Below are 15,300 nucleotides of genomic sequence, written 5' to 3' on the forward strand. Positions count from 1 at the left end.
TCCTCATCTCTTTGTAAGCTACCAAAGAGGCCATCTGGCTCTCACACTTAGCCTGTTTAACTGCCTGTTAAGTGCCCTCTATTTCTCAATATCCTTCTGCAGAGAGTCAGTACAACCTAGTAGTAACCACACAGTTCCAGTTACTTGTATCTCCCTAAAAGCCTGAATCTTAGAACCCTACAGTGGGTGTTTTCCAGGTCAACATTAGTGAAATTTGTACTATTTTGGCCTCAACTTGAGCCAGAAACTACTCATGTTCCACATAACTCTGGATGCCACCCTATTTACTTGTTAGGTGGTACGTGGGTCAGTCCTAAATACCGAGCTTCTATGTGCATTCTTGGACAACTCTCAGGACCACTTACATCATTTTGTATCCTATGAGGAGCAGACCCCAAGGTGGAATTAGATGTGCAAAAGATGTACTAGGGAGGATGCCTTGGGAAGGAGGAAGCTGAAGAAGACTGGGAAGGAGTGGCATTACTTCAAAGGGTAAGAAGTACCCTTTCTGAAAACCAAGAGGAAGAAAGGAAAAGAAGGAAGATTCAGTAGAAAGGGCTTCAGACCAAAGTGCAGTTTCAAGGAACGTTAGCCAGGCCAATGAAGCATTCTTGCATCAAAATCACTCATTGGAGATGTTCCATGTGTTTCCTGAATGGGCTTGGTTTAGTAATGGCCAGTATTTAATAGTGGTCACTATTCTATCCCATAGTATGGCCACATTGGGATAGAATGTGGCTGGAAGGAGCAGTGCTGTGGCTGTCAGGCAGTTACGCAGTCCATGTCAGAAGAGCTGAGCTGTGTATTTCCACGGTTACCACGCTTGCATCACAAGTGTCTTATAGGAGCCATTTTTCCCTTCATGACCCAATGGTTGTCAGTGGAGAGAATGCTGTGTAAAACACTGCACCCTTGTCCTGGTGACCATGGGTCACATAACTCTATCCTCATCCAACTAGCCCATGTAAACTCTCAGAATTCAATTCAATCTCTAGAATAGCACTTCAGTGTCTATTTCAAATGAGGCTGAGTGAAAGTCTTTCCCATTCTTTAGTAGAAATTCTCTTTAGTAGAAATGTAGACCCAGATCCATCAGGGAATTGAGACACATTTTCTTTTTTTTTTTTTTTTAATTTTTTTTTAACGTTTATTTATTTTTGAGACAGAGACAGAGCATGAACAGGGGAGGGTCAGAGAGAGAGAGGGAGACACAGAATCTGAAACAGGCTCCAGGCTCTGAGCTGTCGTCACAGAGCCTGACGCAGGGCTTGAACTCACAAACCATGAGATCATGACCTGAGCCGAAGTCGGACGCTTAACCGACTGAGCCACTCAGGCGCCCCAGAGACACATTTTCTAGATCCATGTATTTTGGCATGATTTGTGTCACCCTTCTCCTAGACATGCATTCCAGAGACAAATTCTGTAGGAAAGTATTTTTGATAGTTGTTTCAATGTGGGTTATTTCTGAGTGTAAAACTTATTCATATTCACTGTGTAAAATATGAAAACTATAGAAAAATATTAGCAAGAAAATATTTTCTTCACTCCACAAACCCATCCACCCAGAAATAATTACTGTTAAGGGTTTATGATTTTCCTTTCGTTTGTCTTGATTTTGTGATAGTGTCCATATAAATTTTTCCACACCGTGAGAATAAACTACCTAAGTTTTTTTTTTCTTCCATGAAAGGATTTTTAAAATTTAATTTTAAAGTAATTTTGCCTTGCTTTTTTGACTTGATTATTGGGACCAAATGAAGTAAATTGTAGGGGAAAATTAGCTAGTAAATACTGTCTGTATATAGATACTATATATTGATACTATTATACTTACACATGAAATGTAAGTATATACATACAGTATACATAATATATACATACACACATACAGATATATTTGTGTAAATATATAAAAACACATATATGTACACCTGTATATAAATATCATCATTATATCTGCTATCTCTTTCTCTCTCCCTCACTCTTTCCTTCTCTTCTCTCTTCACACATTTCTCTTTATATATGTATGGTCAGGGTCTCATGATCTGAAAGAAAAAGATGATTTTTACTTTGAAAAGATATCTATGCAATCATTATTGTAACATAGATGGTTGTTCAGGTCCACGGGGAAAATCGCTTATTCTGTTCAGAAATATAACAGACTATAAGTAAAACAGAAATATAAAGAGATACTGAATAGGAATCCAGATGGTTTAATTGGTTCAGTAGCTGAGTGGCAAAATAGTGTTACCTACCTAAAGGCAGCCAAGAGCAGTTGTGTTTTCAGACTGGTGTTATGCCTCCAAGGTCGTACTTTAAATTTACTCCTTAGAAACTTGGCACAGAGGTGTTGCTGTAAACAAAAATTTATTCAAGGGTCATCCCATGCGGATTCCCCTGTAAGGATGCCCCAAGAATCACTTCCATCCCACAGAAGCATTTTATCAGTGCATCCACGCCCACATGCTTGAACAGTGTGCACAACCCAGATTTCAAAATAAGCAGAGTTAACATTCTTGACTCCTGGCCCAAATGTGGGTGCTTGTCATGAGCTCATGCCTTCCTTTAAGGGTTGGCATTTGTGGTGCTTATGTTATCACAGGCTAACTGGACCAGGAAAAAAACATTGAGAGATATGTGCCAGAGACCATGCCTGGGACTCTAAGACATAAAAATGCACACAATATGTTCTGAAGCTTTTGGGGGGGTCAGAAGGGTGGCAATAATTTTAGGGAAGCAGGTTTAACTGAGTTCAGATCACAGCTCTCACATTGTCTGGCTGAATGATTAAGGCAGAGTCACCAGATTTCTCTACCTCTGCAAAATGGAGATAATAACATCTACCTTGGCCTAATTCCTGGGGTTTTTATGTTTTTATCTAAATAGATAATGGACATAAACTATTCAGTAAATGGCAAACACTATAAAAATTCTGGATTTGCAAACGTACTATGAGGAGGAAAGGGACTGTGTTTTATTTACCTTTATTTTCCCAGAGCCCTGCACAAGACCAGGTATACCATAGGCATTTAATTAATGTCATTTTATTGAGCAGATGGGTTCAGGGATGGAAGTAGGAAGAGCTGGGTCTCTCTACACGTCACTTGGGAGACTCTGATAGAGAAGGTGAAAGTGTTCTGTAACATGTAAAGCGCTGTATGCAGGCTTGTTACTTTTAAGTCATTCTGTTTCTGGGACATTTTCTAAGTAAATGCTCTCTAAAACTCCATTTTAACATTGAGTATAGTTAATTTTCAAAAAAATAAAAATGAAAAAAAGCCTTTACAAATGTCCTTATTCCCCCTTTAGGGAGCTGTGCTCCATAAACAAACAGTATGTTTCAGGAAGCTACATGCCAGAAAAGCACCCAGTGGTCTAAGAAATAAATCTTCATGCTATAGTCTTTGGGATATACAGGTCTAGATCAGGCCTTGGGTTCTTGGCTCACACCCACCTCCCTTCTTCCACAGATGATGGCTTTTATGATGCTCTGATGATCCATACGCAAACAATAAGACAAACAATGGCGAACGAATGTGTGTCTATCAGCCACAACTGACTCTCTTGGGCTTAAACCACAAAAAGTAAATAAGAATGCTGCGTTATATTCTCTTCCACCTACACACATGTTTCACGAATTCTTGTAAACATACCCTTATCTCATCAGCATCAATAAGGCACGAGGTACCCCAAACCTGAAGCCCAGGGGCAAAATGGTCATCAGCAACTCAGAGACACAACTATACCATAGCCATCCTTTTGTGTAAGAAGCTTAAAAGAAAGAGAGAAAGAAAAGAAAGAAAAGAAAGAAAGAAAGAAAGAAAGAAAGAAAGAAACGAAAAAAAATTGTTTTCCAATTTACTGAAGTTTCTTTGAGTGCAGGGACTGAATCAAAGTGATCCACTTGCTAACCACAGCTCCCAGTTCCCTGATGGGCACAGAGAAGAAGCCCTTCAGGAATATACATATTGAATATGTGAATCAACTGTCAAATCAGTGAGTGCCATAGGGTGTTGCAAGAGAATCATATTGGAAGCCACTAGAAAGCCAGGCCTCATTACATCATCCACTGTCCATTTACTTGTCATAAGCAATCAAACAAATTCATCAGATTTACAAGACTAGAAGCCAAAGATCAATTCATTTGGAAGACTCAGTGTATGCCATCTTTCTGCCCCTATTCTTTTTAAGTTTATTTATTTATTTTGAGAGAGACCGCACGCGACACATGTATGCACATGGGGAAAGGCCAGAGAAAAAGAGGAGAGACACGAGTCCCCAAGCAGGATCTGTGCTGTCAGTGCAAAGCCCTATGTGGCTCCATCTCACATGAGATCATGACCTAAGCTGAAATCAAGAGTCGGAAGCATAAGGGACTAAGCCACTCAGGTGCTCCCCTCCCTTATTCGTGAAACAGATATCTATTTTGTACCTGGAGTGTGCTATGTATAACAAGTCTAAGATATTATCGTGGATCAAAAATATGACATACAAGTCCTCCTTACACTGACTTCCTAGAAGTTCACAGATAAGTTCACGGACCTTTAGCACAAGTGTAGAAGTTCATGTAATACATTTTGTGAGCAAATACTGTCTTTGATTCCTTGATTTTGTCCTATTTTTCTTACCCTTGATGTTTATACTGATTATTTATTTCCTTATTCACCTACGCATATTTTTAAATTAAAAACTATTTTTAATTGTGGTAAAATACACCTAACACTGAATTTCCTATGGTAACAATTTAAGCGTACAGTTTGGTAGTGTTAGATATATTCGCATTGTTGTGCAATAAACCTCCTGAACTTTCTCGGCTTGCAAAACTGAAACTATATACCCATTAAAAAACAACTCCCAATTTTATTCTATTTTCAGCCCTTGGTAATGTTGCATATGTACTCTTTAATCTTCTTATAAGTGTATGTATTTATAAGCTACCTCAAATCATTCTGAAACAAAGTGATTTCATGTAGATAGATAAATAGGTAAATCATATGTAAATGTAGTCTGGAGGTTTATAATCATAGAATCTTGGACTCTTATATATCACATATACAGCCTTAATATCATAAATACAGTCCCATTCTAAGGTTTGACAAACACACTTGCTGCCACACATTCATAGTCCTACAAACACAGGTATAAGGATAAGTTCTACTTAATAAATGACCAGATAATACATGGTTAATTTGTAATTGTATATGCTGCATAAGAGATAGGCGAGAACCTGGGTTTTGATTAAATACTGATGATATTAATTCCACTGATTATAATTTTACATGCCTGATAAAAAGAAGAAAAAAATTTTCCCCAGATTATTTTCTGGATCTGTGCACTGTGTTTCTCTTCTGATAGTCACACATTCCCATGGCAGTTATTGCAGGGGATATTCATAGTAGGATAAGACCTCCAGCCCCAGGCTTCAGCGACACTCTGCCTATTGAGTCAATACATGGACAGAAGGAGAATTCTTGGAAGCCATTCCAATGACAGGATGAGTCACAATAATTGAACTCTACACAGATGTGACTTCAAACCACATAAATATATCTCCCCGAAACCCAAAGTAAAAGAATCCCTTATCTAACTTGCCCTTGGCTGGATCGTAAAAATTCCACTGCCCCTCCACAGCCACCCTGTGCAGCATGAAAGGTGATGAAGGGGAAATTGGATTAGAATGAGACAGTAACATGAGAAGATTGGACTTCAAATATTTCACATTTGTATGTTTTACAGAAACATAATGGGCATGTAAATGTATTGCATTGCTAAGTAGTTCCCGAGACTGTGCAGGTGAGAGGGCTTGACATTTAACTTTATTAGGTTCATATTAAATCTAATGCTGAGGTGAGCCCTGGGGAAAACCTTGTGGTGGGCTTTAAAAACAGCCATTCTTGAAACGAGGTATCGAGATGGACACAGTATCACTTTTGTGATGTTTCTGCCAAAAATACATCACTAAATCTAATTATGTGGAAACATCAGCTAAACATAAACTAAGGTCTGTCCTATAAAATAATTGGCCTGCACGTTTCAAAAATATCTGTGTCATGAAACACAAAGACATGTGATAGCCACGATTTTCTCTTGCTCTAAAGGATATTATTGGAATAATCGGAAAAATCTGAGTAAGATGTATAGAGAAGGTAAAATGTTATCAATGTTAATCTCTACATTTCAGTTATTGAATTGTGATTATGTAAGAGATTTCCTCATTTTAGAAAATGCACACCAAGGCATTCAGAGTAAGGTGTTCGTATCTGCAACTGCCAAATGGTTCAGGGAAAAAAAAAATCTGGAAAGTGCCAAATAAGGACTTCCTGTGTCTCCTTATTTATCTCTCACTCACGTGGCATTAAGCAAAGGAGGGGTGGGAGTGAGGAACCCTCACACAGCTGTTCAGGGATGTCTGGAAAAGAAGCCCACCCACATTGCTTTTGGACACTGGGTGTGACTTGGAGAGTATCAGGTTCGTCTGTTAGGGAAACTGCCAACCTCCTCCCTCCCCAACTGGGCTCTGTGTTTCCTTGCATGCCCTCTGAATAGAGAAGTGTCCCTTTTCTCAAACACCCCCTGCAGCGTCTTCTTTCTTCTCAGTAGACTCTTGGACATTGGCATACCTATACATTGTTTTCTATTTGATGAATTCCAGCGACCAGTAAAAGGTGGAGGTCAAATCAGAGGAAGCATATTGCTAAGCTTGCAATGCATCTGCATTTTCATGGATAAAATAATAAATAAATAAATAAATAAATAAATAAATAAAACATTTGACCTTAATCCAGCACCCTTAAGTTCTAGGTGCCTGACTTTAGAAAACATTAGATTCATAGAGCACAAAGTTGGAAGGGTTAGTAGAGTTTCCCACCCCCCTCCCAAGTCAGAACTCGGTTTTTGCTAAAACAGAGATTGTGGGGTTAAACTGAAGTTATGTACTACAGAAGAATGCCGTAAGACTCAAAATCACCCAACTCCTCGGTCCCTTCAACATGACTGACACTTGATGAATTTACTCTATCATCTTGTATGCTAAAATTTCTCTCCTGATTCCCATATTATAAAAGAGGTACAGGCCAGGATGACTTGGAGAGGACAGGACCTGAGGTTTAGTAACCCAAAAGAAAGACATTCAGCTTCTCCAATCCCACAGCCACAGACAGCCAGAGCTCTAAGGAATGTGCGAGATCATCCACTCTAAGCCCTTCATGATGGCATCTGTTGTTTTCAATTGTCCTGTACCTATTGCCCTTTCCTTGGGTAATAAAAACTCTTATTTTCTTTCAGAAAATCTCTTTGGTCCTGTCTTGGTGGGGTTATCAATCAATGTGTTCAGACTTCTGCTGGCCAAAAATGGATCTCCCTTCTAAGAATCTGAATTGTAAGCTAAATGACTCAAGTTCAAAAAAACCTGTTGGGTCTGATTTATTCTGGTGGTGGCAACATGAAGTGACTCTATTCATTCCTGTTACTTAGATCCCTGAAGCTCTCCTGATTCTAACTCTTTCCTGAACCTCGTTTTTCAACTTCCTCTTCCACTCTGTGAATTTTCATGGTTCTTAAAAAACATATTTTCATAATTGATTTTTAATTAGCCAGAATTAGCTTCTATTGTTTATCACAAAAGAATTCTCACTGATACATCCTTCCTCTTAAAGATCAAGAATCTAAGGCTCAAATAAAGTAGGCTACTTGCCTAAGGTCAGGGTAAGTTGGCACCAGAGATCAGACTAAACCCAGGTTAGCCAGTTTCTTTACATACGGGCTGTCTCCTCCAGGGCTTTAGCAGCCTTGGAAGAAAAAATGAGCTATTCCACATCACTAAGGTACTCGATAGGATATATTATTATTGAGCTCTTCAAAAGTCTATTGGACTTTTGCTTGTGGCCAAAATTGAGTATCCAACACCAGAATGTGTACTTAATAACAAAAATAAGAAAGAAAAAGGAGAGAAACCACATGTTCAACAGCCATAAAAAAGAACCGGGTCCTCATATGTGTAACCACATAGATATATCTCAAAAACAATGTGCTGAGTAAAAGAACCTAGACACAAAAGAATACATACTATGTGTCTTTATTTATGTGATGTTCTATATTTGCACTGCTCACCAATGGTGGTCCTAGCTACAGGTGACTTTGTAAGTTTAAGTTGATTAAAATTCAATAAAAATATTAATTTATTTCCCCAACACATTAGCCACATGTAACTAGTGGCTACCATGTTGGGCTGCGCATTTATAGAATATTTCCTTCATCAGAGAAAACTGCATTGGATAATATACATCTAATGTATAATGACAAAAAGCAAGAGAGTGATTGTCTAGGGTCAGTGGTGAGAAAGAATTTACTGCAAAGAGAGATGAGGGGACTTTCGGGGTAATGGAATATTCTATATCTTGGTTGTGGTGGCATACAATATGTCAAACCTCAATCTGAACACAGAATTAGTGGATTTTCTTGTATTTAAATTATACACCAATAATGTTGATTCTAAAAAGTCAAGTGTTTTATGGAAGTTCTTTTTCAATTACTTGTAATACTTAGGATTAGATGATTTTTGCAAAGATATAAACACATTATTCGTCCACTGAGCCATATTCTGCTAGTCCCTGGAGATGCGGAGACAAATCAGCTAGAAAACCCGCCCTCAGTCTGTTCATGGTCCAGTACATAAGACGGGGCTTATGCAAAAATTGCTCAAATCTACGAGGCAGATGCCCTTGTACAAGTATAGATATGATTCAGATATAGACATTAGAGGTGGGGTAGCTTCCTTTCACCTGGAGGGATGAGAAAGGCTTCCTGTTCTCTGAAGGATTTGTGGAATGTGGATATAAACAGATGGGGTGTAAAAACATTCTGGAGGGGAGGACAAAATATGATCCAAGGCAGGAGAGCAACCAGGGAAGGAGGTAACCAGTGGATGGAGTGCATAAAGAAGAGCTATAGTGAAATAATTCACATGGGCATCAGGGACAAAGTTTTGTGTTTAAAACACCTGAGTTTGGCAGAGTGCACGTTCTCAGCTGCTAGGAGCTGAGAAGGGGAAAGTGTCCCTTTCTCTTACGTTCTGTCCAGAATTCCAGGCCATAAATGCCAGTGTTTCCCTATGCCCCTAACTTTCTCTTCCTCTTCGTGCACATCAAAAGTTGTCACCAACGATATCCTTCAAACTTGTAGGTCTTGGTCAGAAAGGCAATTGTCTTTTCCTAGGCTTACGTGTAACTTATTCTATTACAGTCTTTGCCTAAAAGACTTAAGTTGCTGGAAAAACATGTAACTTGCACACCAAAGACAGAATTTACGCATTTGTATAGTAACCCGATACCCCTGGGGGAAGACAGATGTAATATTAATATAAGTGGCAATTATGGTAATTATAATATAATCGTCACTTATTTTTCCCAGGTTGTAGATGATGTATGCTACTGGCATGATGTCGAATCCTAAAGAATTTGCCTTTTTGCCCTTGGACCAGGTAAACTCTGCATTTATTTCTGCAATGCAATAGTACCCAATATTTTTCATAATTATTTATGTAAACATTTTTGCCATTTAACAGCTGTCCCTCTTAGCCAAGTAAATTTAGGATTTTTTTTTTTAAATAACAACTATTGATGTCAAGGCATGTATTTTATATGTTCTTGTCTATAGGGGCGCCTGGGTGGTTCAGTTGGTTAAGTGTCCTACTTCGGCTCAGGTCATGAACTCACGGTTCTTGAGTTCGAACCCTGTGTCGGACTCTGTGCTGGTTAGCCTGGAGCCTGCTTCAGATTCTGTGTCTCCCTCTCTCTCTTCCCTCCTCCCACTCGCACTCTCTCTCTCTCTCAAAAATAAATAAAACATTAAAAAAATTTTTAATGCCCCTTTCTACAAATTAGGCTATAAACCTTTTGAAATGAAAAACATGCTAGAGATGTTTGCAAATTGATAACTTATTTGGGGGCCTAGAGCCTCTCCTGGTAATTTAAAATATGTAGGAGAGTCCTGATTATTTCCTAGAAGTAAATAAATATCAGGCCTGGATGGAGTACTAGGTCTTGCTATTCAAAATGTGATGCTAAAACCAGAAGCAGCAGCATCACATGGGGGGTTTTGAGAAATAGTCTCAGGCCTTGCCACAGTCCTACTGAACTAGAGGACCTGTTAACAAGATTTCTAGGTGACCCACAGATGCATTAACAGTTGAGAAGCACTGCACTAGAGATCATTATTTCACCTCTCGTTTTATAAATGGGGAAAACAAGGCCCTGCGTGATGGAGTCACCTGGCCATAGCCAGAGGAAATTGACTATTTTCAATTTAAGAACTTTGTATATTCCAGTCACCTGTATTCCAGTAGCAGGAGTAAAGCCAAACACTCTAATTCCAATTAACGAATCTCTAATTCATTAGTAAAATGATCTTCCCTTCAAGTTTCACATTTTGTAGAACAAGCTGTTTGATTTGGCTGGGGCTCAGGCCAGCATGTTTGTGAATTTCACAATTCACAGATGTTAGACACTCTTGGGCTAAGTAAGGGAAGAGAATGTCAAGTTTTAAATAGCTTCTCCCTTCTATCCTGGCTGAAGCAACAAATGAAATATTTTTATGAAACACATTTTGAACTGGAATTTCTTTTAAGGAAATGTCAAGTTTCTCTGGAAAGGATTTTAGATTGTCACAAAATTCGGCAACTGCTGCTGTCACAGTTCACAGGTGACCTGTGGTTAGGGAGTGAGTGGAAGACATGAACTTGCCCTGTGAGTGACGCTCAGGCACACAAACTGGTCTTTTTTTCCTGCTGGAGTCTATTTTAATTTAGCTTCTGAATCATATTTTATTCGATTTCCAAATCCACAAAACCAGGACAGGTTTACGGCCTGTATTCAGAAAGGAAATAAATTATTCTGTATGTAGAATTTTCTGATATTATATTGATTTTTGGATATATGAACAATTTAATGATTTTACTCTAAAGTAGGTTGAGCCAAAGTGAAACTCAAACCAGCAAAAACAGGAAAACGTAGTAAGAAAGTACAACAGACTGACAGAGGTTGAAGTAAACCTAGAATGTTTTCAATAACAGGCAATTTGAAATGATTTTGTAAGCTTCAAAAGAGTCTGAAGTAATATACTATTATCACTTTAAGAAAATCATGTGCGTGTGTTTGAGGTAGGATATTAAAAACACCCAACTCAGTAATGGTTATTTTCTTTTATTTGTGGCAGGCAAAACTTCTAAGGGATGTGAATGGATATCTCTTTCTCTTAGTTGAGACGAAGAGTGAGTTCTAGGTTAAATATAATCAAGGAATTTCCCTGTCTTTGCTATTTGAGATTGTGACCACAACAGGCGGTTGGCTGAAAGGGAGAATGAAGTGGGGGGGGGGGGGAGGGGAGAGGCGGGCGGGGAGGTGGAGATGAAAACACACACACACACACACACACACACACACACACCCTTCCTAAGCAGCTCTGGGGGAAAAAAAAAAAAGCACCAGGAGCAGTTATAGAAGTCCTCAGTTCATATCAGTATGCAGATATAAGGAAACATTAATTAACTTAAGCATGGTGGACACTCATCAGCTTAGTTCTGTTTCAAAAGTCCAGGCTGCTGAAATTAAACTCTGATGCCATTCATGCCAGCATCCAATCACCGGAGAGACCAGAAGTTCGGCGATGCCTCCAAGTTGCCCACAAGTGTGGCCACTATACCTCCAGGACTCTAAAGCCGTGGTAGAGGGGGAAGAACAACTTTAGAGAGGATGCCCAGCTGGTAAGAATCAAGTGTTTCTGAGGTTTTAGTCACTTGACAAATCTCATTGGCTAAAATCAAGAAACGCTCCGCCTCTTTGCAAATGTGTGTGAAGGGGGGAAGTGTCTAAACTTCTATGTCTGATAGCATTTGACCCTATTGCTTTTAGGCTCCTGGCTTTATATCTATATATACACAGGTATATGTGTATATGTTATATAATTGTTCTCCACTTGTTGACTGTCAAAGAGAGTTGGAGGAAATGAATTGTGAAACTTCACGGTGTGCCACCCTACAGTACTGTCCCGACCCATACATCCAGCGGTGAGTTGAAATGTGACGTAACTTCTATCAAAACTTAATTGGAGTGCCTTGTGTATTATGAGTGTTTCTGCTGTGGACAAAGGGCAACCCCTCCTTGTTTATGAGCACAGCGATATTATTTTGGACTTTCTGTGAACTGAAAGTGGTCTGTGGGCATCTTTTCTGATTTTAGTTCATGTCTGGATCTACGAAGTGACAAGGGTGGAAGACAATTTTCCCATGGTTTCTTGAAAAATTGTCACACCCCTTTAAGATGTTTAAACTCTGTTCTTTGCCTTGCTCAGCACTCACCCACCCAAGAAGAAGAAATGTCATTGGACAGGGACATAATAATCTGTGGTCTATCTTCGAGTCAAAATAAACACAGAATACTTTTGATTTATACATTAAAAATAGATGAAGTAGCCATTGTTATGCTGCCAGATTGTGGCTTGTCATTCTGACTCTAAGAAAGATTTTCTTCTTGATTTGTTTCATAACAAACATCATCTTTTGACAAATCTGACTTTTAAAATTTGTGATGATACTGAATTTTATTTATGTTTATAGGAAGAAACATTTGCCTAGTACTAAGAGGGAATATTAGCGAGCATGCACGATGTGTGTGTATGTGTTTCAAATTAGAGTTTGCTATTTTTAAACTGGTAAATGAAATCTGAACAGTGTTTTTCCAGTCATAAAGTTATGGGAGATATTTAAGTCGTATGTAGCAGTGTGATGTTGTTAATTTAACAGCATGAGATGTGATGTTGGAATTTCATACTTTATTTTATAAGACTAATGAGAGAGGTCCTCTGAGTGTTGAAAATGGTGAGGTTCCAAAGGGGTTAACTTGTCATTCACCACCGGTGCTTATTGGAACCTTGTACTAGAAGTGGAGTGGGCTCTCTGGGAAGGGCTCAGTTACTGTCAAATTGCCTAGGCAATTATGGAAGTTGTGTGATCTTTTTCATTAATATGACTTGTCACCATGTAGGACACTAATGTGGACTATGTAGACTTTGCTCCTCTTCCTGTGAGGTTTCTGGTGGGCTGTCTGAGAAAGCAGAAGCAGAAAAGTAAAGCAGAAAGGTAAATGGCGGAGAAAGAAAAGAGAGGAAGAAAAAGGAAAGAGAGAGAGAGAGAGAGGAAGCAAGTTTGTGGTTTTCCAGGTTGAAATAGGAAATGTAAGTGGTGATTGGATTCCTGCCTTACTGTCTGCCATAAACGACAATGTTAACAAAAATGGACGGCCCTGGAGCTGATGTTCTTGGATAATTTGAAAATTAGATTTAGTTGGAGTTTGGGATTGGGTCAATAAGGAGCAAAATACCCAACATTTTCTGGTTCTCAAAATTTGTTTCCAGACACAAAATTTTCTATCCTACGAAATTCTTTTGAAATGTTATTCTACGAGCATAGCTCTGGTGAAACATTTGCTGTATAATGCTTCCCTTGTGGATATCTTTTTTAAATAGGTACTTGGATCTACCTCAGCTCTAGAAGAAACTTTCTTCTATTGACTAGAAACCCACACGTCAATCCTGTATACCTCTGCCTTAGAGGCATTTCTAGTGATTGACAAGAGAAGCCTTTAAATATAAATAAATGAGAAAATTGCGTCTCAAACTGTCCCTGCAACCTGTTAATTCATGGAGCAAAAATCATCTGTTTTGGACATGTTGTAAAATTCAAAATACCCATAATACTTTAAAATAGTTTTACATTTTGCCAAATGCCCTGAGCTTTAATCATGGTGAGTGTTGTTTCTGGGGAAAGGACAAAAGCACATAGGGAGCTGTGAGATAGTGGCGTGGGGTAGCGGGGGGGGGGGGGAGGGGACGGGGGGCGCGGGGTCAGGAAACATTTATTCACCTGATAAATGGTGTTAGGCAAGATGGTGTCCTCTCTATTTGTAATTAAAACTTAAGTGGCAAATAAAGAGCAGAAAAAAGTTCGTTGCTGATCATCTATCTACTCTGTGCAAGTCACTGGAAATACCAAAATGGGTAAGATATGGCTGTGATGTTCATTTATTTAACTCAGCGATACTTATATATTTAATAACAGATACATTTTCCTCAAATATTTTAAATGTTTTGCCACAGACTTTAAGAGCTGAATTATTATTATTTTCCTATCTATCCTGCTTAGTGAGTAAATGAATAAGTGGATTATCACTATAAGAAACCTGCGATACTGTATATTGCCAAAGTAAGAATAAACAATATTCACTTTAATGCCTAGTGAGTGAATGGGTTTGAGTTGCTTTTTCTTAGCAGACAACCCTTGTAGTTCTCAGTTTACAAAATCTATTTTAAGAAAGACCAAATTTAATCATTCCATAATCATCGTCATCTACATAGTTAAATCTGTCTTTTTCCTGACCTTGTCTTTTGAAAGAAGTCATGAAAGGGAATTTTCAAAAGAGGAAAGAACAAGATATCTTGTTATTTTTAACTCCAAGCTACTTTAATGCATGATTTCCTTCTATCACAGAATAAGATAAATGAGGGATGCTATTACCATTTATTACTGAATGTTAATGCCATTCCCAAAAAGCCAATTTCAAAGTACTATGATAATCATTCTCTCAGTTAAAATTGCGATTTCACTGTTTTTTTTTCCTTTGCACCTAAAAATATTGACACTATACGTTTATTTCTGCCCCAGTATTGATCCTAATTTACTTTAGTCTTTGCAAAAACTTCTGATAACCACAGAGGCATGAAAACTATACAGCTTAGATTTCCCCTGTGATGACATTGACCATTACAAAGAAGAGGAAAAGGTGGGAAAAATCACAAGCCTTGTCATTTTATTGCTAACTTGGTTTTCACAAAATATCAAAGCATAGATGAAATTATGCTAGATAAATAAATAAGAGCCAGTGGGTAAGTTACCATTTTCTTAAAAATGAAAACTGAACAATAAGTTCTGTTTACATTTTAATAGGTTAAAAACTCAAGATGAATCTAAAATTTAGCATTTTAGAAGCTAAATCTCTGTTAGTGTGCTGTTGGGTAATAATCGAGGCCGTCTTTCATCCTGTGTTTTTTGTTTTTTTTTTTTTAGAATTGCCATCTAGTTTTTAAAATAGATTTTTTAATGGAGCAATTCTAAAAGAAAGATTAATTTCTTTCAAAATATAATTTTTTGAAAATAAAGCAGTTAAAGTGATAATAAAAATGAACCAAGATTAAATCTTGAACATAATATGATAGCCGAGGGCTAAAAATAAGAGAAAATGAAACATT

The 15,300-nt window shown here is 38.2% G+C and overlaps 1 protein-coding gene across 4 annotated transcripts in view; it reads left to right on the forward strand.

Moving 5' to 3' along the window:
• Positions 1–11,951: 11,951 nt before the first annotated feature.
• The window catches only part of TP63 (tumor protein p63), a 226,532-nt gene continuing 223,183 nt past the window's right edge, over positions 11,952–15,300 (forward strand). For 3 of the 4 annotated variants that reach the window (XM_047099488.1, XM_047099489.1, XM_047099490.1), the window contains exon 1: positions 11,957–12,064. In XM_047099488.1, coding sequence (XP_046955444.1) covers positions 12,003–12,064 — 62 coding nt within the window. In that variant the 5' untranslated portion in view covers positions 11,957–12,002. Of the gene's footprint in view, positions 12,065–15,300 lie in introns of all 4 variants that reach the window. The other variant, XM_047099487.1, reaches the window with a different exon arrangement.

This window comes from Lynx rufus, unplaced genomic scaffold (genome assembly GCF_022079265.1).
Source record: "Lynx rufus isolate CCGP_SWC_20201006 ecotype Redwood Valley unplaced genomic scaffold, mLynRuf1.p SCAF_5, whole genome shotgun sequence".
Lineage (NCBI taxonomy): Eukaryota > Metazoa > Chordata > Mammalia > Carnivora > Felidae > Lynx > Lynx rufus.